Below are 20573 nucleotides of genomic sequence, written 5' to 3'. Positions count from 1 at the left end.
TGTACAGGGTGTTCGTCTACGTCTTGTGGTAGAGATGTTCGTTCTAGGCTTTTTTTTTTTTTTTTTTTTTTTTTGAGACGGAGTTTCGCTCTTGTTACCCAGGCTGGAGTGCAATGGCCCGATCTCGGCTCACCGCAACCTCCGCCTCCTGGGTTCAGGCAATTCTCCTGCCTCAGCCTCCTGAGTAGCTGGGATTACAGGCACGCGCCACCATGCCCAGCTAATTTTTTGTATTTTCAGTAGAGACGGGGTTTCACCATGTTGACCAGGATGGTCTCGATCTCTTGACCTCGTGATCCACCCGCCTCAGCCTCCCAAAGTGCTGGGATTACAGGCTTGAGTCACCGCGCCCGGCCGTTCTAGGCTTTCAAATTGACCAGAGACTAGAGGAAGCATAAAGGTGTTAATCCAATTTTGAAGCAATCTCCAAAGTTCCACATCCTGCCCCTTCATGGCTTCAAACAATACCCACATGAGGGCAACACAGCCTAGGGCCCCTCCTCTCAGGGAAACAGGGCAGGTAGATGCTTTGGCATCAGGACCCCTGATGGACACAGGCGGCTCTATTTAGCATGCACAAATACCCACATCCCCCTCTCTCTAACACAGTCTTACAGCAGGCTGGATAGCAAACAAATGACACCTTGCCAGGTCAGTACCATTCTTCCTTCCTATATCCTGAAACATGATTTTCCTTGCCCTTTGGACCATGAGCAAAATAAGCCTTCCTTACCAAATATTCAGTCTCTAAACTCAGGATAACACTCAACTTTTGGTCAGGTCTGTGGCCCGAGACCAAAAATCAGGGTCCAAAGTGACTTCACAGCCTGCAACAGCCCCTCAGCACAGTGGGCACAAGGCCTACATCCTGACAGCTCCCCTCTGCAGCAAGAGTGAAGTCGGTGGCAATAGCTGTATAGATTCCTACTGTGAATTCACATGACTACGACTGTCTTGGCCTGCTATGAACTAATAGTCATTATCTGCCGGGTGTCAGGCACGAATAACCTCATGAAGTAGGAACTATTATACCTATTCACAGAAGAGAGGTGGCAACCGGGTTAAGTAACATAGTCCAAGACCACAGAGCCGGTGTGCTGCAGAGGCTGTGCTCTAGGAAGTCACTGCATCATTCTGCCTCCCTCAGGAGATACAACAGGCCATGGAAAGTCCCAATCCGGGACTGTAATGATTAGCTCCTGCAGACCTATGTGGCCAAACGGATTCTATGGCACAAGGACACATCACCACCACCAGGCAGTTGCCCAGTCACTACAGGGCCCCTGAGTCATCAACTCTCAAAACTGCATGTCTATCAAACAGCAGCACTACAAAGTGGCAACTTCGACTGCCCAAGGGATATCCCACCACAGAGTTCTTCCTCCAATTCACAGGAAAAAATTAATGAATATATGTTTAAACCCCCATTTTTTCCGCCTTGGCTTGTTTATATGCTAATAAAATTATTTTTGATAAGCACAAAATCAATGTATTGAAGTACTCCAGAGACATCAGAGGACTTCTCGATCAAGAAGGCAACCCCCTGAAGCACGTCATCTACTCAGGCTCACTCAGCTAGCATCAGACACCCTACCCTGGGCCAGCACCTTCCTCTCACTGCCACCAGAGGTCACAGAAAGAGGTGCTCATGGTTAAGGTTTTTTAAGTTCAGAGCTAGTCACCCTCCCACAGAAGACCACTGACCATTAGGAAGCCACCTGGCAATCTCAAACTCGGTGAGGCCATTTGGATGAGCTGCTGCAGAGGGATGTCACAGTTTCTGACTTTCACTCACAAAGGGGAAACCTTCTCATTGCTCTCAGCAGATTGCTGACTGCAGTCTATGTGGTGAAGTCTGGAAGGCATGAACAGCTAAAGATCAGTGAAGCTGCCAAGTCATTCCTTTAGAACTAACCTCCCAAAAGAGCTCCAAGTATAAGAACAGTAGCTCCAGAGCTAAGGTGAGGAGAGCTGGCATCTACTCCTTCCCTTCCAGCTCTGCACTCCAGCCTGACCTTCCCACACCAGCGAGGCAGCCACAGAAGATGACTGAGACCACAACAGCAGGTTGTACAGGTTTATTGTTCTAATACCACAACAGACATACAAAAGCAGTGCTTTCTCTGGGCAGCCCCATGGACCAGATCAGTGTCAAACTGTGTACCCTTGAGTGTCCCCAAAGGTTCCAGCAGAGGGAAGAGGACTGGACGTGCTTGGGCCCCTGTTCCCGGTCTTTGGTAAACAGACGCTTAAGTTGACAACTTGGACTTGGCCAATACTGCATTCTAAATCACATCATTGGCAACTTGTCACTCATGTTTCAGATGATGAAAACGCCACATCAGATTAAATGAGAAAAAAAAAAAAACAAAACAAACTTTCAGATAAAATTAGACTTGAAGTCATACAGATTTTATGCTTGACCTAAATTAAGCAAGGATCCTCAATTCTGTAATAAGTCAAAAATACAAGAAATAAGGCAGGGAACAAGGCAAGGGAAGACACATTCAGGGGCATCTACTTGCTAGGAACATGTTGGGAGAGAGGCAGGAGCAGGCATGGCTTTGTTTCTTCCCAAACCTGCCCGATGTCAAAAGTACGTCAAAAGGAGCCTCACGGTCCCAGGAGAGCATGGTCCCAGGTATTGCTGTGACAGGTGGTGACCCTGGAGCCAGATCTGGAAGGCCTTCCTGGGGGCTGCCCAGGGAACTCACCCATGAATCCAGAAGCACTTAACACTGGTGGTGGTGATTTGTCACATATGGCAGCGAGCAGCCATTAAAGGCTGTAGGAGGAGGAGAGGTGTGAGAAGCAAGATGCGTTTGCTCAGTGGCGTGTGGGCAGGCTGACTGTGGCTCTGCAGGCTGCAGCAGATCCACCCGGTGACCCAACAGGGCATCGGGCAACCTGGCAGGTCACAAGTCAAGTATTTCACCCTCACGTGGAGCAGCACAGCACTCAGTGGCTCTGACAACAGGTGTAGAGAAGTAAATTACACCACTTTAATGCAATGATGCTGAAGATGTAAAATTAGGGAGACATTCATGTTCTCTGTACAATACATCCATTTACAGAATCGGCCAGTACTGTGTACAACGTATAAATACATGATAAAACATTAGAGGTGCATAGAGCATACTTACAGAAGCCAAAAAGTTCACTTTATACATCCAAGAATAAAGAGTTAAAAATATAAAAATAAGAAACACACACTGCGCTTTGAAATGTAAAATGACTTTCACATACACAAGTGCGTGGAGATGCCCACTCCCATAGGGTCCAAAGTGACAGGGAAGATGTCAAGCAGAGGAATTCACCTGCAACCATCTGGACAGCTGACTCACCAGGTCTACAGATGGCATTTTCATAGGAAAGACAACCCTATTCCCCGACCCCATTGTCCAAGCAGAGCTATTCAAGGTTCCAAATGATCCTGTGGGCTAGTGGATCGCACCAAGACAGAAAAGTTCCAAATTTGCTTCAGCAACAGAACTAACGTCAAACTTGCTCCATCAACTGGCAAATGACTCAACTGCGACCCTAAGGTCGGCAGGTGCTCCAGCCCCCTGGTGGGCAATGATGGGAGTTACTTTAACCCTGTGCTGGCTTCTTTCCAGACCAATTCCCCAAAGTAGCAGAAGAAAAGATGGCAGGGAGGGGACAGTGGAAGACTGGCATTTCTACTTAGTTCAGGTAGGTTAATTCCCTTGGTAGAGAATGCAACCTTCTTGCTTCAGTTTCAAGTCCCTCTGGGAGTCAGGCAGCACAATCCCCCCACCACACCGACCCTGCTCCATGCCACATCAGGCTCTGTCTGCAGGAGAGCTCAGGCTGGGTGGCTTTGGGCAGCCCAATGGGTTATACCCAGAAAATCCCTCCAGCAAGACCAGAGGGGTCGACAAGCGACAGAGGGCTTTAGCACTATAAATTTGGGGGTGAGGGCAAGAGTGCTCCTGCCTAAAAAGAGTATTGTATCAACGATATTCTGTATACAGATTTAAGATCAATCATTATCAAAATACACACACTAAATATACAGTGTTTCCCATGGCCATAATTTATTATCTCACCACAAGGCACAATACACAGAGCTTTGAGGGTCCAATACAGTCATCATGACAGAACGCACCACAGCCTTGGCACATGATCATGGCTTTCAGGCTGCACGCACACTGGAGCGAGATGCTTTCCACCGTGCTGCTGTCAGTGAACATTTGCAAGGAAAGTGATGCACTGTGGCTCGCACCAAAGTTTGCTTTGTGGCTCAGCTGCACCACACTTCCAGCAAGGCCTTTGGGAAAGGTGGGAGAGCTAGAGGAATAATTAAAGCTGGTGGAACTCAGTTGGAGTTTAGAAAGCTTCCCATAAAATGCCTGCTTGATGCTGAGTTGGGAGGGGAGAGAAGAAGGCTCCAGAGGCTCACTGAGCCCCTTCCCTGGCTCTCGGGGTAATTTCCAGAAGGGCAAGTCCATGACAAAGGGCATCCCTTGCAAGTGACCCACCAGTTCCAGAGGACTATGCCCAGTAGCTTTTCGGTTCTCAGCATTTGCCTTAAGAGGACCCCCGACAAAAGTCTTCTCATTCTTGATGCTGCCAACACAGGCAGATTGCGGCTTTGGAGCCCAGCCTTCCCTGGAAGTCTGTACCCCACCAGACATGGAGTTTGTGCTTGGTCCTGACTTCTCACTGGGAAAAACTGGAGGGATCTCAGCAGGCAGAGGCATTGGGTCTGTAGGCCTGGGGCGCTGAAGAGTTGTAGCCACATTCCCAGAGCCAAAAAGCTTTTTCCCTTGCCCTGTAACATTGCCCTGATCACCCAGGGCCCGACCTGTCTGCTCTGGACCAAAGGAGATCACATTTGGAGATGAGAAACAAGGAGTTCTCGAGGTAGTAAGATCTCCTGAGCTCTTGCCTGGAGCAGCATTTGAACTACTGTCCCGTGACACGGCACAGACCTCCTTCTGATCTTCACAACTAAAGGAAGAGAACTGCTCTTTAGAATCCATTTCTTCCAGTTTCCTAGAGGAAGTAATCGGGTGTGTCACCAGATGGAGGGAGTCAAAACTTGGGACTGTCTTGGAAATCTTCTGGGGTGCTCCAAGAGCCTGGGTGACCTCTATCCTGGCAAGATCACTGCCTGTTTCACAGCTATCTGGTAGAAGAGGCTCCTTCAAAGCCCTTAAACAACTGGGGCTGCTTCTACCAACCATGCCACTGTTTTCTCCAAGATCATGTAAAGATCCCATGCTCAGGGAGCCATGGCTCTGCACTTTTGTAAGCGGTACTTGTGGGGATTGTGGCATGCTGTCATCATGGCCTGGTGGAAGAACCTTCTCTAGGGGCAAGTTACCCTGAAGCAACTGCATCACAAGAGGGCTAGTGGCCTCCACTGAGGACCCAGGCCTGGACAGGCACATGGCTCTTGGGTGGTACTCCGTATTGGCCAGCAGTAGGGAATCTGGGGTCTTTTGGGGGACCGCACATACTTGAGACACCCAGCTCTGAGGAGTAACCATCCCATCTGTCCTTGTAACCAGATTCAGGTCACCATTCACCTTGGACACTGAAGCAGATCGGTTCCAACTGGGTTTCTCATCCTTGTCCACCGAAGATCCCTTTGTCACTGCAGCTTCACAAGTGTCAGCCTCACTGCTGTCCTCAGTGAGGTGACCTTCAAAGTCAGAGGCTGTATCTGTGGACTCACTGTGAGGACTCAGTGCTCCAGAGTCTCCGTTGATTTTCAGCTTTTCAACGTCCCCTTGTTGACAGTCACTGCCAATGCTGTCATTGCCTCCTCGAGACGGCACAGTCCAGAGTGAAGTAAGGCTATCAGCAGGATCTAGACCCACCTCGGCTGTCAAATCCCCAGGCAATGCAGGAAGGGTGGGAGCACCTTTCTCCCACTCTTCTCCAACCTGGGACTCAACAGATGGTACACGTTCTCTAGACTCTGGTTCAGGCTGTGTCACTACCTCATCATTCGATGGGATAGGTATCCAATGCAAGGAACTGCTAGAAACGAGAGCCTTGGTTTTCAAGTTTTCTTGCCTAGTATCACTTTCCCTCATAGGAGGGCATGAGTCACCAAGCCCTAATTTGTCATCAACTGGTCTGTTCTGCAGGCAATCAGTCAATGGGGACTCAGGTGTGGAACTGGGGGTCACATTTACAGGGTCCTTCATAGTGGGATGACTGTCAAGAGCATGGCCAGTTCCTTTTTCTAAGGTATCACCTCCCACTAGAGATGGAATAGGACCATTCTCTGCGGGAACAGTGGGTCCCCGCTCCTCCTCCTCACTTTCCCAGCAAGTGGTGCCAGACTCACACTCAGTTCTAACAGCCAGGTGCAACTTAGGTTGCTCCATTAATCTCTCAGCTACTGAGGTTTGCGAGGACAGTGGGGGCAAGGCCTGGCATGGCTGGTCCCCAGTGGGAGCAATGGGGAGTTGGGAGGCATCTTCTGGCCCATTTGTGAATACAACTGGAACCCTCTGTAGCAGGCAGCTGTCCTCCTTTCTCAGAGAAGCCAGGTCCTCTCTCCTAGCTCTGGACATGGCAGTTCCAGCCTGGGTATGCTCCCCGTTTAGAGGATAAGGCGGCAGTAGTTGTGTTCGCTGTAGATCTGACGTACGCTTTCCAGGGGTGCTCGGGCCTCCCCTGGGCTCAGGGTGGCCACAGGCCTCACCACCATCACCACTGCCGCCGCCTCTACCGCCTCCCTCATCGGTGGCCCCGCCGCCACCTCCACCCGGGCCACCCCCCCCTCCGATGGCAGTGGTGGCCGCCTCTCTATGGCAGTGGTGACCTCTCGCCCCTCGGACCTGCAAAGCACGGGCTTTAATGTCTGCGAGGGTCCTGGCGCCGGTCCAGCCCCGGCAGGAGGACTCCGTGATGGGGACGATCCGGGGGCATATCTGGTAAGTGGGCTGACCTTTAACCACCCAGGGTGGTTTGATACGTGAAAGTTGAATCTGCAAAAAAAGAATCAGAAAATAATTTTAACTGACTGGGTGATCTGACCTAGAGACTGTAAAGCAGAACTAGGATTCTAGTAGCTTAAGGGTCATGGCATAGAGAATCAAATAATTTTCTTAAAACAATGAAATAATCATAGTAAAATAACTGCCATAACACCACACCATTCAGAGAAGATTCTGCTCAAGGGCTGTTACATGCCACACTTCTAAATTTAATTTCTGGTGGAACTGTGTGAGTCACTACAGCAAAGAATCTAACACTATCTTAAAAGGATTTTAAAACCCCAAGGATTTTGACCTCTCGAGATAACTTCAACAGAGTGAACAAAAAAGTGAGGAAGAAAAAAAAACACTTCATCTCATTAAACTTTAAGGCAGTCTCAAGAAAACTTCTCTCACAAAAAGTTCTATATTCCCATATAATTAACTTCAGGGCCCCAGAGTAAAAGGGCTCTATAATCTCATGACTCTCAAAGAAAACCTGGCTCCAGGGCAGCCAGGAATCAAACAGTCTCCTACCCGGATGGGCGGGACTTTGGGCTCCTCTTTAGTGGGCTGCGGCTTTTCGGTGTGAACACTTTCAATTGTGTTACGAAAGGACTGACGATCTTCAAGCCGCGGCTTCTTTTCGGGAAAGGATGCAGAGGCCGTCTGCTCAAAGGATTTCCTCTTCTGATCCTTGGGCTCCTGATCCACAGTCTCTTGAGGCAGGGGAGGAATTCTGTCTGGAGAGGCAGAGGCATATGCCAGGTTGTCTGGCTCAGTCTGGATCCGGGAAGCCACAGACTCAACTGGGAATTCGGGACCCTCTGGGTCAGGTGCTACAGAGGATGCGCCTGGCAGATGGGGACTGCTTAGCCCTGCTGGGTCAGTCTTAGCCTCCCCATCCTTGTAGAGGGGAACATCTGAGGCCACAGATTTTGCATCCTTAGCAACCCCTGCTTGTTCTGGCTCCTGTTTTTTGTACAGATTCCTTCTGGCTCTGGTTCGGAGATCTGGCCGAGAGCGTTTCTTAAAATGCCCATCTCGCTGTCGGGCGGCTGGACCACGCTGTGTACGCACTGATTCTCCCGGGACACACAAGCCACTTTTGATTTCAGCCTCCTCCTGGCCCACATTCTGCTGCAATGACTCTTCTTTGGTCAAACCCAGCCTGCAAATCAGAATCACACCATCAGTTTCAGGCCAGAGGGGACATGTCTATTTCTATGAATAATATGGACCCAGAAACATAGATATCTCAGAACAAAGTAAATCTGTGTGTTGCATCACACTATCCATAGAAAAACTGTTAGCTTCACTATGAATGGCATTAAGATAAATGACCCAAGTGTCACTGCAACCTCCACATTCTTGTCCAACACATAAGTATACACTATTTTGAGACCATCTACCTCTATCCCCTCAAAACCCCAGACCGAGACTCGTAGCTCCAGCTGCCTTACTTCTGTCCATAGTAGTCTTCAAAGAACTTTTCTTTCCATTGTTCCACCTTCTTTTCCTTCTCCATTTCCTGTCGTATCCTGACTTGCATCTCATGAGTAAATTCACCTAGGGAGAAATAAACCTCTTCTAGTAAGTGCATTTGGGATATTAACGTCTGTCTTACGGACAGCTGAATCTCCCAGTGTTAAAACAACATGTCTCTTCTAGAGGCGCTCTCACATCACACTCTTACAGGGATAGAGCTAACAAGTCTACCGTAAGGGAAATTCACTCTTCCATAAAGTGAGAGCAAGCAACTCCTTGATCAAAAAAGCAAAACAACAAACAAAAGAACCATTCTTAACTTTTTTGTCTACACAGAAAGTAACATAGTAACCCTGACTGTTTACACTTAGAAAAGTCTCCTTAAAAGAACAGCCCTAGGCCGGGCGCGGTGGCTCAAGCCTGTAATCCCAGCACTTTGGGAGGCCGAGGTGGGTGGATCACGAGGTCAAGAGATGGAGACCATCCTGGTCAACAAGGTGAAACCCCGTCTCTACTAAAAATACAAAAAATTAGCTGGGCATGGTGGCGCGTGCCTGTAATCCCAGCTACTCAGGAGGCTGAGGCAGGAGAATTGCCTGAACCCAGCAGGTGGAGGTTGCGGTGAGCCGAGATCGCGCCATGGCACTCCAGCCTGGGTAACAAGAGTGAAACTCCGTCTCAAACAAAAACAAAAACAAAAACAAGAAAAACAAAAACAAAACAAAACAAAACAAAAAGAACAGCCCTTGGCCTACATCTGGGAATTTAGATTTCAGGAGGGCTCCCAACCACCCTAACTGATATGACTTGTTCACTGTGCCAAACTTGTTTATGCAAACAATATGGCTTATGCTGAACATCTGCCTTCCTTTTGGGAATCTGGAATCTGGGTATGTGCCAAGCAGTGGCTTCCTACATGATCAGCCCTTGACAAAAACCCTGGGTACCAAGTCTTTAACAGGTTTCCCTAGTAGACATTTCACACGTGTTGTCCTAATTTATTGCTGGAGGAATTAAACGTGTCCTGTGTGACACCACTGAGAGAGAACCTTGGAAGCCAACACACACAGTTTCCGTTGGACCTCACCCCACGTACCTCTCCATCTGCTGATTTTACTTTGTATTCTTCTGCTGTAATAAACCATAGCCCTGTATGTATAACTATATGCTGAGTCCTGCTAGCAAATCAAACCTAGGGGTGTTCTTAGGGCCCTCTCAACACTTTTGCTATAAAATTAAATTAACAGAAGCTAACAATCACTCCAAGTGACAATGCCTAAAAAGACAGAGCATGGTGGAACGTGTTGACTCCATAGTGGACTTTCCTCCACCCTTTTTCAGACGATGCCATGATTATTGGAACGAATAGGTATTTATAGTGTTAATGATAAAAAGGAGATGAAGAATGAATATATACATACACTATATGAAAGTCTAAACCTAAACACCCTGTTATTTCTTCAGAGCTGTGTGGCACGTTAATACCTACCACATTTATTAGTAACGTGAGGAAAGCCTGCCTTACACTAAATAACCCTCTGAGAAGAGCGAGCTTGGGTTTTAAATCCCAGGAGATATGCACCACCACACAAAGAAGGTGCATCGCAGGCCACCTGAGATGATCAAGTCTACTTACCATCAGCCAGGCGCTCCCGCCAGCTCTGGGCCGCATGGGTAAAAAATTCGTTATTTAGTGCACTGCTGCTGAGACGCAACAGGCCATCTGTCCCCACCTAGAAGGATCAAGGAAAAAAAAATCCTAATAAATAAAGAAACTGAAAAGAGAACAGAAGCCCACCCAGAAAGAGGCAAAGGGGAGATTGCCCATGTGCACCTGTCTGTCTACTTCAGGCAGGAGGAACAGGAGCTGCTGCTGGAAGTGTGATGGTAAGGCATGGAAGGTCCGAGAGTTGATCAGGGCACGGAGGTTGGTGTTGACAAGAATGGACCCAGGTGTCTCAAAATCTATTTCTTCCCCTCTGTTGCGCTTCATTTGACCTGTGATTTTTGAAGCAAGGAGAAGCAAGGTATAGATTCAGCTTTTTAAAGGAAAAAACCAAATGCCCATTGATGGGAAAACTTTGGTGGCAGCACCCAAGGTACCCAGAACTTATCTGCACACCCTCTGCTCAACTGTCCAGTCCATCCTGACCTGCATGTTACAACTGTTCTTTCCAGGTTATTGTCATGGCCATCAAACCTAGGAGAACACTTGGGCTTATATCTCCTCAGACAAAACTCTGTACCGTCCTGTGTCACAGCCTGAAAGGACACTTCCCACAGAAAGCCAGGCAAAGGGCAGGTTCTGAGCTTCCCTCCGAAGCTGGAGAACAGGCTCCACACAAAGCTCAACTGGAGAAATGATGGAAATTGTCTAAAAGCAAATCTAGTTAGTATACTACAGAAAAATCTGCAGAAGCCTTCTGTGAATGGGCTGGAGAGGGATGATCTCTATGCAGAAGTGTACTAAGGACTGTTCAAAGCCAACTGAGATGCTAATACCTCTCACAGAAGCCTCAGCAAATGTTACTTTTATCTGAAAAACTCACTAGGAATAGAGACCTGTGAGATCTCAGACTGGGCACTGCTGATGAGCTGGAAAAGCAGCAAGACAGCAAACCTAGTTCCTACTTGGGCAAAGGTTTACTCTAATTCTCAAAAGCAAAGGCTTGTCTTCTTAATGGTTTCATGTGGTTCATCTACAAAAAACCCAGCATGTGGGCCATTAAGAATTAAATCCTGAAATAGCAAAGAGCATACTAGCATTGCAAATAACCCTAATGGGGGTGGGGGGTGGTAGGGGTGGGAGGTATAGATATAGCTACTACATTTGTTTGCATCCCCAGGATTCAACACATGCTTCCCCTCAACACACTGACTAGGTTGCAAAAAAGAAAGCATCTGATAGAGACTACAGATGTTGGGAACGAATGTGGCAGGATGCTACCGAAGAAAGAAAAGGGGTGTTACAATTCTTCACTGAGAAGCTCAGAAACGGTTTTCACTCACTCAAACACTTACTAAGCAGTATAGGGCAGGCACAGACTAGGCCTACAGGGACATATGAGAAACAATGTGGCATCATCTCTGCCTGAAAGGAGTTCTCACACAGTCTAGAAGAGAGCTACAAATGAAATAACCAAATTACAAGGTAAAAATAAACAACAACAACAACAAAAAAAATAGAGGGCCACCCAAGAAGTAAAAATAAACTGGTAAAGGAACTGGAACAGAAGACATCATCTTCTCACTAGGCCTGCAGGGGCCCCCTTTACAGGCAGAGAAATGAGTGCCAAGCCACTCACCTGTGGCTGGCTTCCGGAAGCCTCTCAGGAGCGGGGCAGGGTCCTGGGCGACCTCGGCCTGGCCACGAATAGCAGCGCTGCCCAGGGCCAGAGAGCCGCTGCTGCTGCTGGATGGGCTGCCGCTCTCGCCATCGGCGTGGCGGCCCGAGAACCCTGAAGGCACATCATTCCACTGGTCAAAAGTATCACAAGCCGCGCCCATGGCTCTCAGACAAGCTCACTTCTCCCAGCTCTCCCTGAGATGCTGCCAGCAGTACTGGGATGCTTCGATCTCCCAGCCTTGGGCTGAGAGAAACCACCACCTCATGGTCTGACTTTAAAGTATCACCTTACGAGTGCCAAACCACCATCTTCATGTGTATACACTACACCTTTTACAAAGCACTGGCACAATCAAATCCTTCGCTGGATCCTCACGACTGCCCTGGGAGGCAAAGAGGAAGGCACACGGCAGAGAGCACAGTACTAGAACCTATGGCAGGCCTCACCCACTGGCGGAGCTCTTGCCTGTGGCCCGACAGCTCTCCTGGCATCACACTACTAGGTCAGAAACCGCTGACAGAGGGAGGCCAGGTCCCCAGGACCTGAGGAAAAAGCATCACAACCATGAGTTTACACGTACCTGACGCAGATTCCACGTGGGCCCCGTTTACCTTCAGAGGAGTCAGGACAACTCGAGGCAGCATCACCCCAGTCTTTTTCTTTTGTTTGTTCGCCTATATTCCCAGAGAGAACAAAAAGAGAGTCCAAGTCAACTGCAGTGCCACAAAAGTATTCCCTGGCAACGCTGTCTCTACTCACTCTCTTGTAAAATGAAGTTCATCTTTAACCAGATCTGCCAAATAATGCTGACAAGAGCACTGGTTAATGTTACTGAGCTACGTGCTGGTCACCGTGCCAAGCATCATTATAAGCTACAAAAAAATGTATTGTTATCCCCATTTTACAGGTAAGGAATTTTCCCAAAGTCTCAAGGCCAGTAAGTGTCAGGGCTTATCATTCAAACTGCTCACTTCCGAGCTCCTGTTCTCACTACTCTGTACTTCTCCTTGGATGTTCACGTGTATATTACAAGAATGAACAGAATCAAGCCAAGTGTTGAGTCATCACACCCGTAATCCTAGCACTTTGGAAGGCTGAGGCAGGCAGATCACTTGAGGTCAGAATTTGAGACTAGCCTGACCAACATGGCAAAACCCCATCTCTACTAAAAATACAAAAATTAGCCAGGCGCAGTAGTACGTGCTTGTAATACCAGCTACTCGGGGGGCTGAGGCAGGAGAATTGCTTGAACCCCAGAGGCAGAGTTTGCAGCAAGCGGAGATTGTGCCACTGCACTCCACCCTGGGTGACAAGCGAGACTTGGTCTCAAATAACAAAACAAAACAAAAAGAATGAATACAATCACCCAGCCAAGGTAAAGAAAAAGAGAAAATTCACTCTGCTCAGACCTACTGTTCACTTTTCCTACTGCCCACTGTAAAATGCTACTAACCACTAGAGACCAGACTTCTGTTCTTCACTCTCTGAACACGTTCACAGCTCACTACAGGAGAAAGAAGGATCCTGTCTTATACCAGCCATCATTCACCCTCCCAGGCTAGGCTCTGCCTCTTCCTTACCTGTGAGGAAGCTCTGTAGCTGTCCCTGGGATTGGAAAGAGGTCTACTCTGAGATTCCGTAGAACAAGATGCATTCGAAGATGTTTCATCAAGAGATACTGGAAGAGAGGAAATAAAGGTTAGTCCCTAGTGCCTGTTGTGGCTCCCTCACCCATCCGGTTAAGGGTCCTTACCATCGTTTTCACCACTCACAGTGCTGGCTTCATTAGAGCCACAGCTCTCCACATCAGCTGTATCCTCTGGCTCCTCCCCCTCCACTGCTGCGGGAGTGCGAGACCACTGCAGGGCATCCTTCTGTAACAGCAAGGCACAATTCAGGTAAACAAAACCCTATAAACTCTTCAAGCAAGGCAGTGTATGCTTTTGAAAAAGAGGGATTTAGAATACTGACAAATTCCTAACTCTTTCTAATTGACCTCTTTTCCAGTAAGTTCTTTTCATAAATATATCATTAAGAAAGTTAGATATACTTTTGCATTCAAACATTATTCAACATTTATAGGGTGCCTCCTATAAGCGACACCATGCTAGTTCCGGGGAGGATGGAGTGCTAAGGAGCAGGAAATCAGGGCTCTACTCTCAAGGAGCTCAGCTAAGTAGCAGGGATAATCAAACTGATTACAATACAAAGTACGGTAACACAGGTAAACTCGAAGAGCTGTGGCAGCCCAGAAGAGGAGGCACCTAACTTCAATGAGCTGAGTGAAAGACAGCATGGAGGTGAATAATGACCAGGGAAGTAACATAAACAAAAGGATGTGTGGCTTAAGCTGGGTTTTACAAGAAATTAGCAACTAAGGAGACTGTAAGAAGTTCTAGATAGTGGGATGAGCAAATGTGAAAGAATATTCCAAACTCAGGAAAACTAGGGGTGTGGGGAACAAAGACCCATGAAGAGGGATCAATAATTTCATTGTTCTGGAGTCACTGAAGGATATTAACTAGGGGAGTAATGTAAGTTTTCTAAATTTCATCCGGCAATCATGGGAAGCCTGGAGACAGGAAGAAGAGTCAGACACTATGACAGAAGTCCACTGAAAAATGCCAGAGGTCTAAACCAAAGATTGGCCTCAGTGCTAGAGTGTAGAGGAGAGCTCCATCCCAAATTTCACCTCTTAAGAAAAGCTTCTTCCAACAGACTCACTATATATAGACCCAGAATTAAACTCCACCCATTCCCAAGAACTTAGGCGTTCTCTCACACCTCAAAACTAGAAAGAGTATAGATGCGTACTGGGAGTTAGAGACAAGAAGACAAGTTGGGACAGACACTTTCAGGTCTTCTTTGAATAAAAGTACATGAAAAAGAGTTGATAAAGTCACGATTATGTGAAAAAGGTACCATAAATTTAAAAAGGGTGCCCACAACAATCTAACTCATCAATTTCATGAGTCTCTTGACCCACTACATTGAAGTTTCATCAATTTATTTCCATTAGTTTTAGCCAAAATCATGTGTCTTAAATTAATAAAAAAGAAAACAGTTTTCTGGATCTTTATCTCTTTTCCCTACAGGACATAAATGGTCTTTAGAATCAAAAGCTAAATAATATTTTTAGTTAGGCTTATTGACTGCTATGTTCTTGGTATAATAAAACAAATTTAACCTCTCTCGTGGGCAAACTAAGATTAAATACTCCTTAATGAATTAAGGAAGTCTATTACATTGGCAAAATTGACCCCAAATCTCCAGTTCTGACGAGAGCGTAAGAAAATCACACATACGCCGGGCGCAGTGGCTGAAGCCTGTAATCCCAGCACTTTGGGAGGCCGAGGCGGGTGGATCACGGGGTCAAGAGATCGAGACCATCCTGGTCAACATGGTGAACCCCGCCTCTACTAAAAATTACAAAAAATTAGCTGGGCATGGTGGCGTGTGCCTGTAATCCCAGCTACTCAGGAGGCTGAGGCAGGAGAATTGCCTGAACCCAGGAGGCGGAGGTTGCAGTGAGCCGAAATTGCGCCATTGCACTCCAGCCTGGGTAACAAGATTGAAACTCCATCTCAAAAAAAAAAAAAAAAAGAAAAAGAAAAGAAAACCATACATACACTCTTGATGAGAGTAAAAACAGTATAAAAAGGTTCACACGCTGCCAGCAGAAAAGTAAACTATTAGCCAAAACCTTAAAAATATATATGTATCTTTTATCCCAATATAAGATTTATACAAGACATAAGAAACATTAACTCTTACAAAGGAGAAAAAAAATCAATTAAACTACATTAAAATTAAGACTTTCTATTCATCAGAAAACATTATCTACAGAGCTGAAAAAGATATTTGCAACTTACATAACCAATAAACAACTTTTATTTAGAATACATAAATCAGGCCAGGTGTGGTGGCTCGCACCTGTAATCCCAGCATTTTGGGAGGCCCAGGCAGATGGATCACTTGAAGTCAGGAGTTTGAGACCTGCCTGGCCAACATGGTGAAAGCCTATCTCTCTACTAAAAACACAAAAAACAGCTGGGTGCAGTGGCGTGCACCTGAAGTCCCAGCTACTTGGGAGGCTGAGGCAAGAGAATCAGTTGAATCAGGGAGGCAGAGGTTACAGTGAGCCGAGGTCGTGCCACTGCACTCCAGCCTGGGTGACAGAACCACATTCCTTCTCAAAACACACACACACACACACACACACACACACACACACACACACAAACATAAATCATTGGGAAAAAGGCAACTCAGAAGATGTGAATTAGGCACTGCAAAAGAGCATACTGAAGTAGCCAAAACACATAAAAGGTTAATTTCACTAACAATAAAGAAAATGTAAAATAATGCAGATTAAAACCACAATGAAATACCACCACATCCAACAGAATGGCTAAAAGTCTGACAATATCAAGCAGTGTTAATTAGGAGTAGAACAAGTACACTGAAAACGCATCCAACCATTGGAGAACACAATTTGGCCTTATCTGGTACAGTTGAAGATACAAACATCCTTTGACCCAGCAACGTCCCTCCTAGGTTTGGATTCCCTAGAGGAGTACTTGCACATACACACAAATCACAACTCACATGTTCACAATGTAGCACTTGTAATGCAGACTATAAACAATCAAAGTGGCTGCCAGCAGCAGAATCAAATTGTAGTATATTCAATAAATGGATTATACAGCAACAAAAAAAGAATGAACTGTAACTACTAACAACATAGATGAGTATTAAAAACAAAGTACCGAATGAAAGCCAGATACAAAAGAAGGCATACTTGATTCTGTTTGTGAAAAGTTCAAAATAAGCTCAACTAAACTACAGCATTAGGAATGCAAAGACAGGTACGTAACCTAAAGGAAAGCAAGAAAACAACTTTTATAAAGTCAGGACAGAAGTTACTTTCAGGGGGAAGAATGGGGCTATGACTGGCTGGGAAGGAGCATTGAGGGGGGTGGGGGGGCTCCTGGCTGTTGACCCTATTCGATGTCTTGACCTTAGTGGCAGTTACAAGGATGTTATTCATTAAGCTGAACATTTGTGTTCTACACTCACTGTATTACATTTCCACAATTATTAAAGTTTAAAAACAAAAACTTTTAAGGTATTTCCTTCAAGGAACACTACCACAGATAGCCATTTAAAAGAAAACTATAGAGCATTTAACGGTAAGAATGATGATGATATAACAAGCTAATCAGGCAGTTAAATTCATACAGTATGGTTATCTTTTTTTAAAAAAATGAAAATTTGTCTGAATGTGCTTGCATAGAAAATTGCAAGAGAAATTCTTGCTAAGGTGTTAGCCACCACCATCTCCGAGCGGTAGTGGTTTTTTTTTGTTGTTGTTTTTTGAGTCTAGCTCTGTCACCCAGGCTGGAGTGCAGCGGCACAATATCAGCTCACTGCAACCTCTGCCTCCTGAGTTCAAGCAATTCTCCTGCCTCAGCCTCCCAAGTAGCTGGTATTACAGGCACCTGTTACCATGCCCAGCTAATTTCTGTAGTTTTAGTAGAGACGGACTTCACCACATTGTCCAGTATGGTCTAGAACTCTTGACCTCAGGTGACCCACCTGCCCTGGCCTCCTCAAAGTGTTGGGATTACAGGTGTGAGCCACTGTACCTGGCCTAGGTGGTAGAGTTTTATTAAGTGCTTTATATTCTTTTCAATTTTGGGTATTTTCTACTATGAACGTGTATTGTTTTCTATAATTAAGAAAATAACAATTCAAAATAAAACTTAGGTGCTAAATGCTTTACCAACAGCTCCATCAAAATTTCCTTCCTCTAGGTTCTAGAGTCTGGGGAAACCAAGTACTACTTACAAATCTCATTAATTAAACAGGAAGAGGGCCTGCTTGTCTGCAATTCAAACTACCCAGAGGTTTCTAAAGCCAAGCTTTTTCAGAAACAAAACAAAACAAAACAAAACAAAACAAAACAAAACGAGGAAAACAAAACTTTTAAGAGTAAGATTTGCTATTCTAATATTTCATAATTTTTACTGTGCCGACAGACAGGGTCTTGGTCTGTTGCCCAGACTGGTCTCAAACTCCTGGGCTTGGCCAGGCACACTGGCTCACACCTGTAATTTCAGCACTTTGGGAGGCCGGGGCAGGCAGATCACTTGAGGTCAGGAGTTCGAGATCAGCCTGGCCAACATAATGAAACTCCAACTCTATCAAAAAACACACAAAAATTAGCTGGGTGTGTTGGCACACACCTATAATCCCAGCTACTTGCAAAGCTCGAGGCACAAGAATCACTTGAACCTGGGAGGCAGAGGTTGCAGTGAGCTGAGATCATGCCATTGTACTGCAGCCGGGGTGACAAAGTGAGACTGTGTCTTTAAAAAAAAAGAAAAGAAAAGAAAAAAGAAACTCTTGGGCTCAAGCTATCCTCCTGTCTCAGCCTCCCAAAGTGCTAGGATTACAAGCCAATTCTATAATTAGCCACACCCACAATTCTGTATTTTTAAAAAGATAATCTATCTTTCCATTTAAACTCTGGAGTTTGACATAATTGATGTTTCATACATTAACTCTATTAAGTCTGACAAAACTAATGGGTTACTGAAAATAACAGGTGCCAGAAAACATGCCCTAGGAGTGGCCAGGTGCAGTGGCTCACGCCTGTAATCCCAGCACTTTGGGAGGCCGAGGCAGATAGATCACAAGGTCAGAAGTTCAAGACCGGCCTGGCCAAGACGGTGAAACCCTGTCTTTACTAAACATACAAAAATTAGCCAGGCACGGTGGCAGGCACCTGTAATCCCAGCTACATGTGAGTCTGAGGCAGGAGAATTGCTCGAAGCTGGGTGGTAGAGGTTGCAGTGAGCTGAGATTGTGCCACCGTACTCCAGCCTGGGCGACAGAGTGAGACGCCATCAGAAGAAAACAAAACCAACAACAAAAACCATGCCCTAGGATTCAAGATTTTAACATTTTGCAAGAATAATTTTCATCATGAAGCTTTTAAAAAGATTAATGAGTGATCTTTCACTGAATCCTATATATAAAAAATTCTATAAAAGACTTTTTAAAAAACTATTCTTTTCTCCAGCTTTACTGAGGTGTATCTGACAAAGAAAAATTATATATATTCAAGGTGAACAATGTTATTTGATATATATGTATATACTGTGAACACAATTACCACAATCAAACTATTAATAATTAACCCAGGACAATTCACACCTCACACCTGTAATCCCAGCAGTTTGGGACGCCAAGGTGGGTGAATCACCTGAGCCAGGAGTTCAAAACCAGCCTGGTCGACATGGTGAAACCCCAACTCTACTAAAAATACAAAAACTAGCCGGGTGTGGTGGTGCACGCTTGTAATCCCAGCTACTCGGGAGGCCAAGGAATTAGAATCACTTGAACCTAGGAGGCAGAGGGTACAGTGAGCCAAGATTGCACCACCGCACTCCAGCCTGAGCAACAGTACAAGAAAAGAAATAAACCAATCCTTCATCACATTTAGTTACCATGAGTGGGAGAATGGGAGATGGAGAGTGTAAAGACACGATCTACTCAGCAAATTTCAAGACACTGGGATATTTGAACTGCATACTAGATGGTAATGCTGCATTAATGCTAAATTTTCTGAGTGTGATAACTATTGTGCTTATGTAGGAGAATGTCCTTGGATCAATGCCTCCTCCTATCCTTCCCCTTTTTTTTTTAAATTAAAGTTTAATGTACACAGCGTGAAATGCACAGATCTTGGGTGTAACATTTAATGAGTTCTAACAAATGCGTTATCAAGATACAGAACATTTCCAACACCCTCAAAAGTTTCCTCGTGCCCCTTCCTAGTCAACCCCCCTTCTAAACTACCTCTTTCACTCCACTAAGGCAATCGTTGTTCTGATTTCTGTGTTCATGACATACTTTGGTCTGTTCTTGATCTTCACGTAAATGGACTCATACATATATACTCTTTTGCATCTGGTTTCTTTCACTGTCTATGATATTCATTCATGTTGTTGCATGCATCAGTATTTCATTACTTGTTATTACAGGGTAATAGTCACATATATACTCATTTGTATATTCTTTCCTGATGGACATTTGGGTTATTTCCAGGTTTGGGTTATTAGGAATAAAGCTATTATGAACATTCTTTTTTTTTTTTTGAGACGGAGTTTCACTCTTGTTACCCAGGCTGGAGTGCAATGGCGCAATCTCGGCTCACCGCAACCTCCGCCTCCTGGGTTCAGGCAATTCTCCTGCCTCAGCCTCCTGAGTAGCTGGGACTACAGGCGTGTGCCACCATGCCCAGCTAATTTTTTGTATTTTTAGTAGAGATGGGGTTTCACCATGTTGACCAGGATGGTCTCGATCTCTTGACCTCGTGATCCACCCGCCTCGGCCTCCCAAAGTGCTGGGATTACAGGCGTGAGCCACCGCGCCTGGCCTGAACATTCTTGTAAACTTTTTGTAGACATATTTTCATTTCTCCTGAATAATTATCTAGAAGTAAAACTGCTGAGTCAGAAGATGGATGAAAGCTAACTTTATTAAAAAGATTTATACTCCCAACAGCACCTGATAAAAGAGTTCCAGTGGATCCAAATCCTCACCATTATTTGAAGCTGGCAGTCTTATTTTAGTCATTCTAGTGGGAGTATAATGGTACCTCATTGTGGTTTTAATTCAGAGTGCTAGAATTCAATGGTTTTAATTTAAATTTGCCTAATGTCTAAAGATGTTGAGCACTTTTTAAGATCATTTTTTTAAGTTCTGGGAC

General features: G+C 45.6%; 1 protein-coding gene across 4 annotated transcripts in view; it reads right to left on the bottom strand.

Moving 5' to 3' along the window:
* Positions 1-2063: 2063 nt before the first annotated feature.
* The window catches only part of ASXL1 (ASXL transcriptional regulator 1), an 83588-nt gene continuing 65078 nt past the window's right edge, over positions 2064-20573 (bottom strand). For 3 of the 4 annotated variants that reach the window (XM_074406390.1, XM_074406391.1, XM_074406392.1), the window contains 9 exons: positions 13548-13668; positions 13375-13472; positions 12375-12468; positions 11753-11905; positions 10282-10445; positions 10084-10180; positions 8423-8528; positions 7497-8130; positions 2064-6971 (listed from right to left, as the gene is read on the bottom strand). In XM_074406390.1, coding sequence (XP_074262491.1) covers positions 4062-6971; positions 7497-8130; positions 8423-8528; positions 10084-10180; positions 10282-10445; positions 11753-11905; positions 12375-12468; positions 13375-13472; positions 13548-13668 — 4377 coding nt within the window. In that variant the 3' untranslated portion in view covers positions 2064-4061. The remainder of the gene's footprint in view (positions 6972-7496; positions 8131-8422; positions 8529-10083; positions 10181-10281; positions 10446-11752; positions 11906-12374; positions 12469-13374; positions 13473-13547; positions 13669-20573) is intronic. The other variant, XM_074406393.1, reaches the window with a different exon arrangement.

This window comes from Saimiri boliviensis, chromosome 9 (assembly GCF_048565385.1).
Source record: "Saimiri boliviensis isolate mSaiBol1 chromosome 9, mSaiBol1.pri, whole genome shotgun sequence".
In the NCBI taxonomy this organism is placed as follows: Eukaryota; Metazoa; Chordata; class Mammalia; order Primates; family Cebidae; genus Saimiri; species Saimiri boliviensis.
The sequence above is the reverse complement of the archived record's forward strand: the minus strand, read 5'-3'. Positions and strand labels throughout refer to the sequence as shown.